The 17,624-nt window shown below is 61.9% G+C and overlaps 2 protein-coding genes across 2 annotated transcripts; one reads left to right on the top strand and one right to left on the bottom strand.

Annotated features, from left to right (window-relative positions):
• Positions 1-4: 4 nt before the first annotated feature.
• LOC142051496 (structural maintenance of chromosomes protein 1A-like) lies at positions 5-15,994 on the top strand (the record flags this gene model as incomplete). The annotated part of the gene is given in 24 exon segments (XM_075080611.1): positions 5-135; positions 211-469; positions 576-716; positions 809-891; positions 2,045-2,252; positions 2,372-2,557; positions 3,499-3,678; positions 3,793-3,939; positions 5,391-5,465; positions 5,467-5,503; positions 5,506-5,528; positions 5,766-5,882; positions 5,993-6,099; positions 6,838-6,979; positions 7,074-7,194; positions 7,197-7,218; positions 7,607-7,760; positions 7,844-7,954; positions 8,612-8,768; positions 10,171-10,325; positions 11,459-11,610; positions 11,733-11,802; positions 15,268-15,378; positions 15,655-15,994. Coding segments are annotated over 24 exon segments (2,973 nt in total), but the record flags the coding sequence as incomplete, so codon positions are not given.
• Positions 11,924-13,979, bottom strand: LOC142051495 (uncharacterized). Its single transcript, XM_075080610.1, is given in 4 exon segments — positions 11,924-12,352; positions 12,354-12,661; positions 12,969-13,135; positions 13,870-13,979. Coding segments are annotated over 4 exon segments (663 nt in total). The 3' UTR covers positions 11,924-12,274.
• Positions 15,995-17,624: the final 1,630 nt, after the last annotated feature.

Raw genomic sequence — 17,624 nt, forward strand, 5'->3', positions numbered from 1 at the left:
AGAATTGGGTTTAAAAAACCGGGAGATCGATAAAGATAAAAAGAGGATGGATCGGGTGGAGGACGAGCTCAAGGATCGCAAGAAAGAGCTGGGCAAAATGATGAGGGAACAACAGCAGATCGAGAAGGAGATCAAGTGAGGCACCCCAAAAACAGCGAAGGGGTTGGGTGAGGAGCTCCTACACCCCCTCACCTTACGCTTTCCCCGCAGGGAGAAGGATTCGGAGCTCAACCAGAAGCGACCCCAGTACATCAAAGCGAAGGAAAACACCTCGCATAAAATCAAGAAGCTGGAAGCGGCTAAAAAATCGCTGCAGAACGCGCAGAAACAGTACAAAAAGCGGAAGGCGGACATGGACGAGCTGGAGAAGGAGATGCTGTCGGTGGAAAAAGCGCGACAGGAATTCGAGGAACGGATGGAAGAGGAGAGCCAGAGCCAAGGACGCGACTTGACGTTGGAGGAGAACCAGGTAGGGCTCGTCTCGGCGTCCCTGTGTGGATTTTTCTTTTTTTTTTTTGGGGGGGGGGGGGGGAAGGCGTCCCACCTCCCTCACCCCATTATTGCCCCCGTTTTAGGTGAAGAAATACCACCGGCTGAAGGAGGAGGCCAGCAAACGCGCCGCCACGCTGGCCCAAGAGCTGGAGAAATTCAACCGGGATCAAAAAGCCGACCAGGATCGGCTGGACCTGGAGGAAAGGAAGAAAGTGGAGACTGAGGTGAGTTTAGGGGAGCCCCCCCCCTGCCCCCAAGATCCCTCCGGTGCCCCCCAAGGCTGCCTGCTCAGCCCCCTCCTCCTCCTGCCACCCAGGCCAAGATCAAGCAGAAGCTGCGGGAGATCGAGGAGAACCAGAAGCGCATCGAGAAGCTGGAGGAGTACATCGCCACCAGCAAGTGAGAACCTGTCCCCGAGGTGTCCGCAGTGTCCCCAAGGTGGCTCTTGTCCCGTCCCCGAGCCCTCGGGGTGGTCCCCAAGGTGTCCCCCGTCCCTGTGAACCCATCTCTGTGTCCTCACGGCAGCCCCTGGGGTGTCCCTTGGATGTGTACCCGTGTCCCCAAGCCCTTGGGGTGGTCCCTGGGGTATCCCTTGTCCCCCTCCCCATGTCCCCAAGCCCTTGGGACGGTCCCTGGGGTGTCCCTTGTCCCACACCCCATGTCCCCACACCCCTGGGGCAGCCCCTGAGGTGCCCCCCATCCCTGTACCCATGTCCCCAAGCCCTTGGGACGGTCCCTGGGGTATCCCTTGTCCCCCTCCCCATGTCCCCACGCCCCTGGGGCAGCCCCTGAGGTGCCCCCATCCCTGTACCCATGTCCCCAAGCCCTTGGGACGGTCCCTGGGGTGTCCCTTGTCCCCCTCCCCATGTCCCCACGCCACTAGGGCAGCCCCTGATGTGCCCCCCATCCCTGTACCCATGTCCCCATGCCCCTAGGGCAGCCCCTGATGTGCCCCTCATCCCTGTACCCATGTCCCCAAGCCCTTGGGACAGTCCCCGGGGTGTCCTTTGTGCCCCTCCCCATGTCCCCAAGCCCCTGGGGCAGCCCCAGGGCATCCCATGTCCCCCTCCCCATGTCCCCACGCCCCTGGGGCAGCCCCAGGGCGTCCCTTGTCCCCCTCCCCATGTCCCCACGCCACTAGGGCAGCCCCTGATGTGCCCCCCATCCCTGTACCCATGTCCCCAAGCCCTTGGGACGGTCCCCGGGGTGTCCCTTGACCCCCTCCCCATGTCCCCAAGCCCTTGGGACGGTCCCTGATGTGCCCCCCATCCCTGTACCCATGTCCCCAAGCCCTTGGGACAGTCCCTGGGGTGTCCCTTGTCCCCCTCCCCATGTCCCCACGCCCCTGGGGCAGCCCCAGGGCATCCCATGTCCCCACGCCCCTGGGGCAGCCCCAGGGCGTCCCTTGTCCCCCTCCCCATGTCCCCAAGCCCCTGGGGCAGCCCCAGGGCATCCCATGTCCCCCTCCCCATGTCCCCACGCCCCTGGGGCATCCCCTGAGGTGCCCCCCATCCCCACGCCCCTGGGGCATCCCCCAATCCCACCCCCGCAGACAATCTCTGGAAGAGCAGAAGCGCCTGGAAGGAGAATTAACGGAAGAAGTCGAACTGGCCAAACGTCGCATCGACGAGATCAACAAGGAGCTGAACCAGGTGATGGAACAACTCGGCGACGCTCGAATCGACCGGCAGGAGAGCAGCCGTCAGCAGCGTAAAGCCGAAATCATGGACAGCATCAAACGCCTCTATCCCGGCTCCGTCGTGAGTCCGACCCCTCCCCGAACCCCTCTCCGCCCCTTCCCCCAACCCCTCGGCTCGATGCTAACCCTTGGGTTTTTTTTGGGGGGGGGGGGTACGGCGGGGGTTTGTCCCCCTTATAGTACGGCCGCCTCATCGACCTGTGCCAGCCCACGCAGAAAAAATACCAGATCGCCGTGACCAAGGTTTTGGGGAAGAACATGGACGCCATCATCGTGGATTCGGAAAAGACGGGGCGCGATTGTATCCAGTACATCAAGGAGCAGCGGGGAGAGCCCGAAACCTTCCTGCCCCTCGATTATCTGGAGGTGGGGTGCGGGGACACCCCCGCTTTTGGGGTTATGGGGCTGCCCTGGGATCCTGAGAGGTGCTGGAGGGGTGGGGAGGGTCCCGGAATCCCTTGGGGATGAGGGTCTTCAGGGTTTGGGGGAGCCCCGTGTCAATCCTCAGGGTGTTTTATGGGGTTTTGGGGGGTCCCCCTTGAAGCCCTCGGGGCCCCGCAAGGGGTTTTGGGGGGGACCCCTTGAAGCCCCTGGGGCCTGTGTCTACCTGCAGGGTTTTGGGGGGCCCCTGTTGAACCCCCTGGGACCCATGTCCCTCCCTAGGGTTTTGGGGGTCCCCGTTGAACCCCCTGGGACTCGCACTCACCCCCAGGATTTTGGGGGGCCCCTGTTGGACCCCCTGGGACTCGCACTCACCCCCAGGATTTTGGGGGGCCCCTGTTGAACCCTGTGGGACTCACACCCACCCCCAGGATTTTGGGGGTCCCCGTTGAACCCCCTGGGACCCATGTCCCTCCCTAGGGTGTTGGGGGGCACCTGTTGAACCCCCTGGGACTCATGTTCCCCCCTGGGTTTTTGGGGGGCCCCTGTTGAACCCCGTGGGACTCATGTTCCCCCCTGGAGTTTTGGGGGGCACCTGTTGAACCCCCTGGGATCCATGTCCCTCCCTGGGGTTTTGGGGGGCACCTGTTGACCCCCATGGGACTCACACCCACCCCCAGGGTTTTGGGGGTCCCCGTTGAACCCCCTGGGACTCATGTTCCCCCCTGGGGTTTTGGGGGGCCCCTGTTGAACCCCGTGGGACTCTTTTCCCACCCCCAGGGTTTTGGGGGGTCCCCGTTGAACCCCCTGGGGACCCATATCCATCCCTGGAATTTTGGGGGTCCTTATGGAACTCTATGGGACTCGTGGCTGTCCCTTGGGGTTTTGGGGGGCCCCCTTTGAACCCCCCCAACCTCCTTCCGCAGGTGAAGCCGACGGACGAGAAGCTGCGCGAGCTGAAGGGGGCGAAGCTGGTGATCGACGTGATCCGATACGAACCCCCCCACATCAAAAAAGCCCTTCAATACGCCTGCGGCAACGCCCTGGTCTGCGACAACGTGGAGGACGCCCGTCGCATCGCCTTCGGGGGACACCAGCGGCACAAAGTGGGGGTCCCCCGCTTCCCTTAGACACCCCGGGGCGGTTCACAGCCCCCCCCCCCCCCCCCCCCCCCAAAAAAAACTCACCCCCCCGCCCCCATTTCTCGGTTATTTCCGCAGACGGTGGCGTTGGATGGGACCCTCTTCCAAAAATCGGGGGTGATTTCGGGGGGCGCCAGCGACCTCAAGGCCAAAGCCCGGCGCTGGGACGAGAAGGCGGTGGATAAACTCAAGGAGAAGAAGGAAAGGCTGACGGAGGAGCTCAAGGTGGGGGGCGTACGCGGGCGGACCCCCATTTTCCCCCCCTTTCTGCCCCCTCCCAACCCCCCTTTTATTTTGGGGGGGGGCTTTTCTCATTCCCCAGGGCTTTGGTGAACCCCCAGACTCCTTCCGTCGGACCCCAAGGCTGCATCTGCGCCCCCCCGGGGCTTCTCTTGACCCTAAAAACCAGCCCTTTGCCCTTTTTCCACGTGCCGCACAGACCCCAAACTTCTAATTCTTCCCCCCCCCAAAATTAGTTATCCTTCTTCCCCTCCCCAATCCCTTCCTAATTTTATTCTTTCCTCCCCCAAACTTATTTTTCTTCCCCCAAAAAACTTATTGTTTTCCTCCAAACTTCACATTATTATTCCTTTCCCCAAAACTAATTCTTGTTAATGTTTCACTGCCCAAAACTGCTTATTACTATTGTTCTTTCCCCAAAACTTATTGTTCTTCCCCAAAAAACTTCTTATTGTTTTTGCCCAAAAACTTATTATTTTTTTTCCCAAACTACTTATTATTTTTCCAAAAAACACTTATTATTATTTCCCCCAAAACCTATTATTTTTCGCCAAAAAACCTACTTATTATTATTTTCCCCCAAACTTATTATTATTGTTTTTCCCAAAAAAACTACTTATTATTATATTTCCCCCCAAAACTACCTATTATTATTTCCCCCAAAAAACTACATCTTATAATTTTTCCCCCCAAAACTTCTTATTGTTATTATATCCCCGCAAAACTTATTATTATTATTTTTCCGCCAAAAAAAACTTCTATTTCCCCCCCAAACTTATTGTTATTGTTATTTCACCCCCAAAACTTATTGTTATTGTTATTATTTTCCCCCCAAAACACTTCTTACTATTTCCCCCCAAACTTATTGTTATTATTGTTATTTCCCCCCCCAAACTTATTGTTATTGTTATTATTTTCCCCCGAAACTTATTGTTATTGTTATTATTTTCCCCCCGAAACTTATTGTTATTGTTATTTCCCCCCAAAACTTATTGTTATTGTTATTTCCCCCCAAAACAACTACTTCTTATTGTTCTTTCCCTCCCCAAAACTTCTTGCTAATCTTCCCCCCCCAATTTCATATTATTTCCCCCCAAAACCTACTTCTCATTATTCCCCCAAACTTACTATTCTTTCCCTCCCCTAAACTTACTATTCTCCCCCCAAACTACTTCTTATTAATCTTTCACACCCCCCAAACCTTATTATTCCTCCCCCCCCCCCCAAAAAAAACCCCCCCTTCTTCTTCTCCTCCCCTCAAGCATTTCGGGGGCTCCCCCTTCCCAGGGACGAGGCGGAACCCCCAGACAGGGTGTTACAGACCCCAAAGCCGCCCTCCCCGGCCGTTGCGGCTCGGGGGGATCCCCCAAGGGTCTGAATTCCCCCCTTTTCCACCCCCCCTCACCCCCTTTTTCCCCCCTTGTGCCCCCCCCCAGGAGCAGATGAAGGCGAAGAGGAAGGAAGCCGAGCTGCGCCAGGTCCAGTCCCAAGCCCACGGTCTCCAGATGCGGCTTAAAATATTCGCAGAGCGACCTGGAGCAGACCAAAACACGCACCTCGCCCTCAATCTCCAGGTACCACCCCTTTTTTGGGGGGGTTTATGCCCGTTTTGGGGGGGTTTATGCCCATTTTAGGACATTACAGGTGGGCTTTGGCTATTCCCAGCCTGAAAAGCGGTTTTGGTGGGATTCAGAGACCGTGTGCCTTCCCTATGGCTGTTATTGGCCTCTGTGGCCCTAGGGGTGGATTTTGGGGTGCTGGGGGGGGGTCCGTGGCATCCTCTGACCCCCGTTTTTGCCCCCCCCCCAAAGGAAAAGTCGAAACTCGAGAGCGAATTGGCTAATTTTGGGCCGCGCATTAACGATATCAAAAGGATCATCCAGGGCCGGGAGCGGGAGATGAAGGACCTGAAGGAGAAGATGAACCAGGTGGGTGCTGGGTTTATTGGGGGGGGGGGGGGTGGGTGTCCTGGGAGGGGTTTTGGGGGCTGGGGTTTGGGGGAGCCCCTGTGGGGCTGACATTGCCCCCCCCCCCCCAGGTGGAGGACGAGGTGTTTGAGGAGTTTTGCCGCGAAATCGGGGTCAGGAACATCCGGGAGTTTGAGGAGGAGAAAGTCAAGAGGCAGAACGAGATCGCTAAGAAGAGGTAAGGGAACCCCCAAACTTGGGGGGGGGGGCAGCACACCCGGACCCCCCAGGGACCCCCAAACCCATTGGGGAGGCATACCCAGTCCCCCAGGGGACCCCCAAATGCATTGGGGGGGGGGCCGCCCCCAGACCCCAGGAGTCCCCCAAACTCATTGTGGCGGCCCCCCCAAACCCCTAGGGACCCCCAAAGTCCATGGGGGGCATGCCTGGCTGTCCAGGGGACCCCGAAACCTGGTGTGCGGGTCACACCTGGATGCCCAGGGGCCCCCCAAACCTACTGGGAGGGCACACCCAGTGCCCCAGGGGCCCCCACCACCCGTTTGGGGGCACACCTGCACCCCCAGGGGACCCCCAAACCCCTAGGGCCCCCCAACCCCAGTGTGGGGGTCACACCTGGATGCCCAGGAGACCCCCCAAACCCAGTGTGGGGGTCACACCTGGATGCCCAGGGACCCCCCAAACCCACTGGGAGGGCACACCTAGTCCCCCAGGGGCCCCCTTACCCGTTCAGGGGTATGCCCGGAGCCCCAGGTGCCCCCCAAGTTTGGTGGGGGTCACACCTGGACCCCCAGGGGACCCCCAGACCTTGGGGGAGGGCCACTCCTGGATGCCCAGGGGGACCCTATGGGGCAGAGCCTGGCTCCCAACAGCCCACGGGGCAGCCGCCATCCCCTCGGGGACCCCCCACACGCTATAAGGACCCCCCCAAAAAACGTCGCGGCCCCCCCTTTTTTAGGCTGGAGTTCGAGAACCAGAAGACGCGGCTGGGCATCCAGCTGGATTTCGAGCGGAACCAGCTGCGGGAGGACCAGGAGAAGGTGCTGATGTGGGAGCAGGGCGTGCGCAAGGACGAGGCCGAGATCGAGAAGCTGAAGAAGGTCTTGTCGGGGCAGGGCGGTGGGAGGGGTTTGAGGGGGAGGGGAGGGGCTGGGTGTGGTCGGGCGGGGGCTGACGGGCTCCCGGCGGCGGCAGGAGGAGCAGCGGCACATGAAGATCATCGACGAGACGATGGCGCAGCTGCAGGACCTGAAGAACCAGCACTTGGCCAAGAAGTCGGAGGTCAACGACAAGAACCACGAGATGGACGAGATCCGCAGAAGCTGGGCGGGGCCAACAAGTGAGGGCGGGGCCAAGGGAGGGGTGGGGCAAGGGGTGGGGCCAGCAAGGGAGGGTGGGGCTATGGTGGGGTGGGACCAGGGGTGGGGCTTGGAGGTAGGGTATGGGCAGGATGGGTGTGGTCTGCAGGGGTGGGGCCCCTGCCTTGGTGGGCGGAGCTAGCGGGCAGGGGTGGGGCCCCTGCCTTGGTGGGCGGAGCTAGCAGGCAGGGGTGGGGCCTCAGAGAGGCTAAATAGGCTTGTGAGTGGGGCTAAGGGGGTATGGAAGTGGGTAAGGGGGTTTGTGGGTGGGGCTAAATGGGCTCGTGGGTAGGATTAAGGGGCATGGGAGGGGCTATGGGGCTTGTGGGCGGGGCCAGCTGATCCTGACCCCGCCCCATCGTCGCACAGGGAGATGACGCACCTGCAGAAGGAGGTGACGGCCATCGAGACGAAGCTGGAGCAGAAGCGCAGCGACCGCCACAACCTGCTGCAGGCGTGCAAGATGCAGGACATCAAGCTGCCCCTCTCCAAGGGCACCATGGATGACATCAGCCAGGAGGAGGTGGGGCCGGGGCGGGGTTTGGGGAGGGCACGGGGGGGGGCTTGGGACCCCTCTGACCCCCTCTTTTGTCCCCCCCCGTGCAGGGTGGTGCGGCCGGGGAGGAGCCGGTGAGCAGCTCCCAGCGCACCTCCAGCCTCTACGCCCGGGAGGCCTTGATCGAGATCGACTACAGCGACCTGCCCGAGGAACTCAAGGTGCGCTGGCCCTTTAATGCTGGCCCCACCCACTTTCTGGGGGGCCCCACCCACTTTTGGGAGGACTTGAGCTCAAGGTGTGCTGGCCCTTTAAGGCTGTCCCCTCCCCCTCTTGGGGCCCCCCCCCCCACTTTCAGGGAGCCTGAGCTCAAGGTGTGCTGGCCCTTTAATGCTGGACCCCTCCCACTTTTGAGAAGCCCCTCCCACTTCTGGCCCCACCTACTCCATGGGGCACCGCCCACTTATTCCAAGGTCCCACCCACCAAAATTTACATATGTCGTGCCCCGCCCCTCTGTTAAAAGCCCTGCCCCTTCATTGAACCCTCCCCCTGCTAAGCCCCACCCCTTCTCATTAACATACCACACCACAGCCTTTATAATTTTAACATATTATGCCACACCCCCTTCCAGCCATCCCCATTGACCTTATTATGGCTGTGAGGCAAGACTTCGGGGGGGTGTGGCCTGTCAGTAGCCCCACCCCCGGGTGCCTCAGGCCACGCCCTTTTTGGCTTGAGACCACACCCCTGGCTAAAACCACGCCCCTTTGATGCCATACCACCCCACCCAAGGGGGTCACACCCCACCCAAGGGGGTCACACCCCACCCAAGGGGCCACGCCCCCGGGCCACGCCCCATCTGAGGCCCCGCCCCCAGGACGCGCAGGCGGAGGAGGAGATCCGGCAGGAGATGAACCAGCTGCAGCAGCGGCTGACGGAGCAGCAGAGCGTCCTGCAGCGCATCGCCGCCCCCAACATGAAGGCCATGGAGAAGCTGGAGAGCGTCCGCGACAAGTTCCAGGAGACCTCGGACGGTGGGGGGACAGCGGGACACGGGGGATGTGGGGACAGGAGGAGGACGGGGGGACGTGGAGGACGGGGGGACGTGGACACAAGAGGGACGTGGGGACACTGGAGTCGTGAGGACACCAGGGAGATGTGGGGGTGGGGACATGGGGGCACCAGGAGGACAGAGGGACATGGGGGCTGTGGGGACACCAGGGACATGGTGGCTGTGGGGACACCAGGGACATGGGGACACCAGGAGGACAGAGGGACATGGTGGCTGTGGGGACACCAGGGACATGGGGACACCAGGAAGACAGAGGGACATGGTGGCTGTGGGGACACCAGGGACATGGGGACACCAGGAGGACAGAGGGACATGGTGGCTGTGGGGACACCAGGGACATGGGGACACCAGGAGGACAGAGGGACATGGTGGCTGTGGGGACACCAGGGACATGGGGACACCAGGAGGACAGAGGGACATGGTGGCTGTGGGGACACCAGGGACATGGGGTCACCAGGAGGACACAGGGACATGGGGTCACCAGGAGGACAGAGGGACATGGTGGCTGGGGGGACGCAGGGGACGTGGGGTCACCAGGAGGACACAGGGACATGGTGGCTGTGGGGACACCAGGGACATGGGGACACCAGGAGGACAGAGGGACATGGTGGCTGTGGGGACACCAGGGACATGGGGGACACCAGGAGGACAGAGGGACATGGTGGCTGTGGGGACACCAGGGACATGGTGGCTGTGGGGACACCAGGGACATGGGGACACCAGGAGGACAGAGGGACATGGGGTCACCAGGAGGACAGAGGGACATGGTGGCTGTGGGGACACCAGGGACATGGGGTCACCAGGAGGACACGGCGGGGACGTGGGGACACCAGGAGGACAGAGGGACATGGTGGCTGTGGGGACACCAGGGACATGGGGGCACCAGGAAGACGCAGGGACATGGAGGGGACACACGGACGCCAGAAGACATGGGGACACACAGACACCAGAGAGATGTGGGGACGCAGGGGACATGGGGACACCAGGAGGCCACAGGGACGTGGAGGGGACACGTGGGGACACTGGGAGGACACGGCGGGGTGGGGGGCGTGGGGACATCGGGAAGGCACGAGGACATGGGGACACCAGAGATATGGGGGACATCAGGAAGGCGTAGGGACAGGGGTCATGGGGACATCGGGGGGACACCAGGAAGGCGTGGGGGGACACGGGGACACCAGGGGGACACGGGGTGGTGACACAGGGGATGTCACCCAACCCACCCCACCCCCACTACCCCCTATTTTAGGGGAGCGTCATGGGGACGTCTCACAGGGTCCCCGGGCCGGGGGGTCCCCGAGGGTCCCCGTGGGTGTCCCCGAGGGTGTCCCCGTGTCCCCTGACCCCCGTGACCCCCCCCGCAGAGTTCGAGGCGGCGCGCAAGCGTGCCAAGAAGGCGAAGCAGGCCTTCGAGCAGATGAAGAAGGAGCGCTTCGACCGCTTCAACGCCTGCTTCGAGTCCGTCGCCACCAACATCGACGAGATCTACAAGGCCCTTTCCCGCAACAGCAGCGCCCAGGTACCGCGCACGAGGGCTTTGCACGAGGGCTTTGCACGAGGGCTTTGCACGCTCAGCGCGGGGTCCTGCCCGGGGTCCTGCCCGGCTGCCCCGGCCATGTTCAGTCACCCCTGGCCTCCCATCGGGCCTTGCACGCTCGTCCCTGGCCTCCCATCGGGCCTTGCACGCTCGTCCCTGGCCTCGCACGAGGCTTTGCACGCTCGTCCCTGGCCTCGCACGGGGTCTTGCGCGGCCACCCCTGGCTTTGCCCGGCCACCCCAGCCTTGCCCTGGTCACCACTCGCCCCGCATCGGGTCTTGCACGGCCATCCCCAGCCTTGCACGAGGCTTTGCACGCTCACCCTCAGCCTTGCACGAGACCTTGCATGGCCACCCCAACCTTGCACGGTCATCCCTGACCTTGTATAGAGCCTGGCACGCTCACCCTCAGCCTTGCACGGGGTCTTGCACGCTCACCCTCAGCCTTGCACGCTCACCCTCAGCCTTGCACAGGGTCTTGCACGCTCATCCCTGACCTCACACAGGGTCTGGCACGCTCACCCTCAGCCTTGCACGGGGTCTTGCACGCTCACCCTCAGCCTTGCACGCTCACCCTCAGCCTTGCACAGGGTCTTGCACGCTCATCCCTGACCTCACACAGGGTCTGGCACCCTCACCCTCAGCCTTGCATGGGGTCTTGCACGCTCATCCTCAGCCTTGCACGCTCACCCTCAGCCTTGCACGGGGTCTTGCACGCTCACCCTCAGCCTTGCACGCTCACCCTCAGCCTTGCACGCTCACCCTCAGCCTTGCACGGGGTCTTGCACGCTCATCCCTGACCTCACACGGGGTCTGGCACCCTCACCCTCAGCCTTGCACGGGGTCTTGCATGCTCACCCTCAGCCTTGCACGCTCACCCTCAGCCTTGCACAGGGTCTTGCACGCTCACCCCGACCCCCACATCCCCCTTCGCCCCACGGCGGGGGGGGTGGGTCACTTCTTCCCCCTCCCCCCCCAGCCTCCCACCTCCATTCCCCACCACCCTCCACCACAAGCCATGGGGACCCCGTAGGACCCCCCCCTTGTCCCCAACGCCCCCCACCCATGTCCCCAACCCCCCCCATCCCCAACAACCCCCCCTTTTCCCCCCCCCAGGCATTTTTGGGCCCCGAAAACCCCGAGGAGCCCTACCTCGACGGCATCAACTACAACTGCGTGGCCCCCGGCAAACGCTTCCGCCCCATGGACAACCTCTCGGGGGGCGAAAAGACGGTGGCCGCCCTCGCCCTCCTCTTCGCCATCCACAGGTGAGGCTCTTCCCCACCCCCTTTTTCCCCTGGGGGTCCCCCTAGACCCCTCGCTGGGGGGCGGGGGGGGCTCACCCCACTTTTTTAACACCCCCCCCACCCCCTTTTCCCCCCCCCCCCAGCTATAAACCAGCCCCCTTCTTCGTGCTGGATGAGATCGACGCGGCGCTGGATAACACCAACATCGGGAAGGTGGGGTTTCGGGGACCCCCTGAAGGGGTTTGGGGGGGGGCGGGGGGGATCCCCGTGGATTTTGGGGGACTCCCTTGGGGTTTTCCTCCCAGGGGTTTTTAGAGGGGTTTCCCTGGGATTTTGGGGACCCCTTTGGTGTTTTGGGGGGTTCCCCGTGGATTTTGGGGACCCTCTTTGGTGTTTAGGGTGGGTTCCCCGTGGATTTTGGGGACCCCCTAAGGGTTTCGGGGTGTTCCTGTGGATTTTGGGGACCCCTTTGGTGTTTAGGGTGGGTTCCCCGTGGATTTTGGGGACCCCCTAAGGGTTTCGGGGTGTTCCCCGTGGATTTTGGGGACCCCTTTGGTGTTTTGGGTGGGTTCCCCGTGGATTTTGGGGACCCCCTAAGGGTTTCAGGGTGTTCCCCGTGGATTTTGGGGACCCCTTTGGTGTTTAGGGTGGGTTCCCCGTGGATTTTGGGGACCCCCTAAGGGTTTCAGGGTGTTCCCCGTGGATTTTGGGGATGCCTTTGGTGTTTTGGGTGGGTTCCCCGTGGATTTTGGGGACCCCTTAAGGGTTTCGGGTGTTCCCCGTGGATTTTGGGGACCCCTTTGGTGTTTTGGGTGGGTTCCCCGTGGATTTTGGGGACCCCTTTGGTGTTTAGGGTGGGTTCCCCGTGGATTTTGGGGACCCCCTAAGGGTTTCGGGGTGTTCCCCGTGGATTTTGGGGATGCCTTTGGTGTTTTGGGTGGGTTCCCCGTGGATTTTGGGGACCCCTTTAAGGGTTTCGGGGTGTTCCCCGTGGATTTTGGGGACCCCTTTGGTGTTTTGGGTGGGTTCCCCCGTGGATTTGGGGACCCCTTTGGTGTTTTGGGTGGGTTCCCTGTGGATTTTGGGGACCCCCTAAGGGTTTCGGGGTGTTCCCCGTGGATTTTGGGGACCCCTTTGGTGTTTTGGGGGGTTGCCCGTGGATTTTGGGGACCCCTTTGGTGTTTAGGGTGGGTTCCCCGTGGATTTTGGGGACCCCCTAAGGGTTTCGGGGTGTTCCCTGTGGATTTTGGGGACCCCTTTGGTGTTTTGGGTGGGTTCCCCGTGGATTTTGGGGACCCCTTAAGGGTTTCGGGGTGTTCCCTGTGGATTTTGGGGACCCCTTTGGTGTTTTGGGTGGGTTCCCCGTGGATTTTGGGGACCCCTTTGGTGTTTTGGGGTGTTCCCCGTGGATTTTGGGGACCCCTTTGGTGTGTTGGGTGGGTTCCCCATGGATTTTGGGGACCCCTTAAGGGTTTCGGGTGTTCCCCGTGGATTTTGGGGACCCCTTTGGTGTTTTGGGTGGGTTCCCCATGGATTTTGGGGACCCCTTAAGGGTTTCGGGGTGTTCCCTGTGGATTTTGGGGACCCCTTTGGTGTTTTGGGTGGGTTCCCTGTGGATTTTGGGGACCCCTTTGGTGTTTTGGGTGGGTTCCCTGTGGATTTTGGGGACCCCCTAAGGGTTTCGGGGTGTTCCCCGTGGATTTTGGGGACCCCTTTGGTGTTTTGGGTGGGTTCCCTGTGGATTTTGGGGACCCCCTAAGGGTTTCGGGGTGTTCCCCGTGGATTTTGGGATGCCTTTGGTGTTTTGGGTGGGTTCCCCGTGGATTTTGGGGACCCCCTAAGGGTTTCAGGGTGTTCCCCATGGATTTTGGGGACCCCTTTGGTGTTTTGGGTGGGTTCCCTGTGGATTTTGGGGACCCCTTAAGGGTTTTGGGGGGTTCCCCTTGGATTTTGGGGATGTCCTAAGGGTTTGGGGGGGGTTCTGGGATTTTGGGGGACCCCCTAAGGGTTTTGGGGGGCACCCCGGGGATTTTGACACCTCTGGGGGGATTTTGGGGGGACACCAAGGATTTGGGGGAGGGGCAGTTACCGCCTCCCCTGGGGTCACTGAAAGTTCGTAGGGTCACGGGAAGGTCAGGGGGTAATTGGGGGGGTCACAGGGTTTTGGGGGGGCCATTTTGGGGTTCACAGAGGCAATTTTGGCGTCCCTGCGTCCCTTTTGGGGTGTTTGGGGTCCCTGGGCCTATTTTTAGAGTCTATAGGTGCAATTTTAGGGTTCACCGGTCTGATTTTGGGGTCACCGGCAGCGCTTGGAGGTCACTGGTGGGTTTTGGGGTCCCTGAGGGCACTTTTGGGGTCCCTGAGGGCACTTTTGGGGTCCCGGGGCCCATTATAACTCCTTCAGGTTGCAGTTTTGGGGGGTCTTTGGGTTCATTTGGGGTTCAGCCTCCCCCAGCCCCAATTTGGGTGCCACAGGGTGGGGGTTTCAGCACCCTCCACCCCATTTTTGGGGTTCCCTGACCCATTTTTGGGGTCCCTGAGTCCATTTTGGGGTCCCTACATCCATTTGGGGGCTTTTGGCAGGAATTCAGCCTCCCCAGCCCCAATTTTGCCCTCGATGAGCCCATTTTTGTGCTTTACGATGAACTTTCAGCACCCCCCGCCCCACTTTGGGCGCCCCCCCTCACCTTTGGGTGCCCCCCACCCCATTTTGGAGGTCCCTGGGTTCATTTTGGGGCTCCCCACGTCCCCTTTTGGCAGCAATTCAGCCTCCCCCGCCCCAACGAGCCAATTTTAGCGCCTTAGGGTGAGCTTTCTGCACCCCCTGCCCCACTTTGGGCTCCCTCCCTCACCTTTGGGTGCCCCCCACCCCATTTTGGGGCTCCCCCACCCCATTTTGGGGGTCCCTGGGTTCATTTTGGGGCTCCCCACGTCCCCTTTTGGCAGCAATTCAGCCTCCCCCGGCCCCAACGAGCCAATTTAGCGCCTTAGGGTGAGCTTTCTGCACCCCCTGCCCCACTTTGGGCTCCCTCCCTCACCTTTGGGTGCCCCCCACCCCATTTTGGGGCTCCCCCACCCCATTTTGGGGGTCCCTGGGTTCATTTTGGGGCTCCCCACGTCCCCTTTTGGCAGCAATTCAGCCTCCCCCGGCCCCAACGAGCCAATTTTAGCGCCTTAGGGTGAGCTTTCTGCACCCCCTGCCCCACTTTGGGCTCCCTCCCTCACCTTTGGGTGCCCCCCACCCCATTTTGGGGCTCCCCCACCCCATTTTGGGGGTCCCTGGGTTCATTTTGGGGCTCCCCACATCCCCTTTTGGCAGCAATTCAGCCTCCCCCGGCCCCAACGAGCCAATTTTAGCGCCTTAGGGTAAGCTTTCTGCACCCCCTGCCCCACTTTGGGCTCCCTCCCTCACCTTTGGGTGCCCCCCACCCCATTTTGGGGCTCCCCCACCCCATTTTGGGGTCCCTGGGTTCATTTTGGGGCTCCCCATGTCCCCTTTTGGCAGCAATTCAGCCTCCCCCGGCCCCAACGAGCCAATTTTAGCGCCTTAGGGTGAGCTTTCTGCACCCCCCGCCCCACTTTGGGCGCCCTCCCTCACCTTTGGGTGCCACTCCATCAACTTTGGGTGCCCCCCACCCTATTTTGGGGTTCCCCCACCCATTTTTGGGGGTCCCGCAGGTGGCCAACTACATCAAGGAGCAATCGGCCGCCAACTTCCAGGCCATCGTCATCTCCCTCAAGGAAGAGTTTTACACCAAAGCCCAGAGCCTCATCGGCGTCTACCCCGAGGTGGGCAAAATACCCCCCTTTTTTTGGGGGGGGTCCCCAAAAAACCCTCCCTGGGGGGCGGGAAATACGCTGGGGGAGGGCAAATACCCCCCCCAGGGAGGGGGGGGGAAACTTGTGGGGAGGGTAAATGTGGGGAGGGGTATGTCTAAGGTGGGGTGGGGAGGGTGGAAGGGGGGGTAAAAAAGAGGGGTGGGGGGTGTTAAATGGGGAGGGGGGTCAATATCGCCCCCCCTCGGGGGGGGGGGGGCAGGATTTACCCACCCCTCCCCCCCCCAGCAAGGCGATTGCGTCATCAGCAAGGTGTTGACCTTTGACCTCACCAAGTATCCCGACGCCAATCCCAACCCTAACGAGCAGTGACGCGGACACCTGGGTGCTGCCCCTCCCCCAACCCCCCCCCAACCCCCCCCCGATGACTGGGTGCCCCCCCCGGACGCCTGGGAGCCCGTGGGTGCCCCCCCCAGACACGTGGGTGCCCCCCCCCGACTCCTAGGAGCCCATGGGTGCCCCCCATGGGGGGTCTGGGTGCCCCCCCCCCCACTCCTGGGAGCCTATGGGTGCCCCCTTAAGGGGGTCTGGGTGCCCCCCCCAGACACGTGGGTGCCCCCCCCGACTCCTAGGAGCCCATGGGTGCCCCCCCATGGGGGGTCTGGGTGCCCCCTCCCACTCCTGGGAGCCTATGGGTGCCCCCTTAAGGGGGGGGGGGGGGGGGGGGGGGGGGGTCTGGGTGCCTCCCCCAGACACGTGGGTGCCCCCCCTGACTCCTGGGAGCCCATGGGTGCCCCCCTAGGGGGGTCTGGGTGCCCCCCACCCCGACTCCTGGGAGCCTATGGGTGCCCCCTTAAGGGGGTCTGGGTGCCCCCCCCCGACTCCTAGGAGCCCATGGGTGCCCCCCTAGGGGGGTCTGGGTGCCCCCCCCCCCCGACTCCTGGGAGCCTATGGGTGCCCCCTTAAGGGGGTCTGGGTGCCCCCCCCAGACACGTGGGTGCCCCCCCTGACTCCTGGGAGCCCATGGGTGCCCCCCTAGGGGGGTCTGGGTGCCCCCCCACCCCGACTCCTGGGAGCCCATGGGTGCCCCCCACCCCGACTCCTGGGAGCCCATGGGTGCCCCCCCCGATTCCTGGGAGCCCATGGGTGCCTCCCAGGGTGGTCTGGGTCCCCATGGGTGCTCCCTTTCCCCCCCCAGATCCCTGGGTGCCCATAGGTGCCCCCTTCGCTCTCTGGGTTCCCGTGGGTGCCCCCCCCCGATGTCTGGGACCCCCCCCCCCAAGATGTTTGGGTGCCATAGGTGCCCCTCCCCCAGATCCCTGGGTGCCTCCATGACTCCTGGGGGGCCCATAGGTGCGCCCCAAGGGTGGTCTGGGTGCCCCCCCCCGCTATAGGTAAAATCATGCTCTTGCTTTTATTGGGCTCTACGAGGGCCCCCCCTATGCATCCTATATGACCCCCCCCACCCCCCCCGACCCCCTTTTATGTAATTTCTGTGGATTTTGGTGCCTATTAAATAAATGAATTTGATTCCCCCTCCCCGTCCTTACGTGTCGTTGTCGGGGGGGCCTATAGGGCCATATGGGGTGGGGGGGGGGGGGCCTATAGGGCTATATGGACCCTTGTTGGCCTTATAAGGGCCCTCCTGGGGCTGTCTAGGGGCTCTATAGACCCCCTGGGGGGCTGCGTGACCCCTCCAGGTACCGTATGGTTCCCATGGGGGGTGGCTGTTTGGGTCTATAGGGGCCCCTCTGGGGCTGTATGGTGGCCCTATGGAGTGCTGTGGGAATGTATGGGGCCTGGTGGGAGCCCCTGGGGTTCTATAGGGGCTGTAGGGAGCCCTGTGGGGCCCTATAGAGGGAAGGGGAGGCCATAGGGACCGCTGGGGGCTATATAGGTGTCAGAAGGGGGCTATAGTGGCCTCCGGGGGCTCTATAGGGTCTGTAGGAAGCGCTGTGGGGCCACAGAGGGAGGCCATAGGGACCCCCTGGGGCTATATAGGTGCTCTATGGGGGCTATAGTGGTCTCCTGGGGGCTATATAGGGGCTGGTACCTTCATACAGGGCCTGTCAGCCCCCCTAGGGTACATGGCAGGGCTGTATGGGAGCCATAGGGACCCCCTGGGGCTATATAGGCACCCTATGGATCCCCATGGGGCAATGGGGAGGGGGGGTTGCAGAGACCCCCTAGCGCTATACAGGGGGCTGTATGGTAGCCATAAGGACCGCTGGGCCTATATAGGCACCCTATGGAGCCCC

Source organism: Phalacrocorax aristotelis, unplaced genomic scaffold, assembly GCF_949628215.1.
Source record: "Phalacrocorax aristotelis unplaced genomic scaffold, bGulAri2.1 scaffold_375, whole genome shotgun sequence".
NCBI classification, from domain to species: domain Eukaryota; kingdom Metazoa; phylum Chordata; class Aves; order Suliformes; family Phalacrocoracidae; genus Phalacrocorax; species Phalacrocorax aristotelis.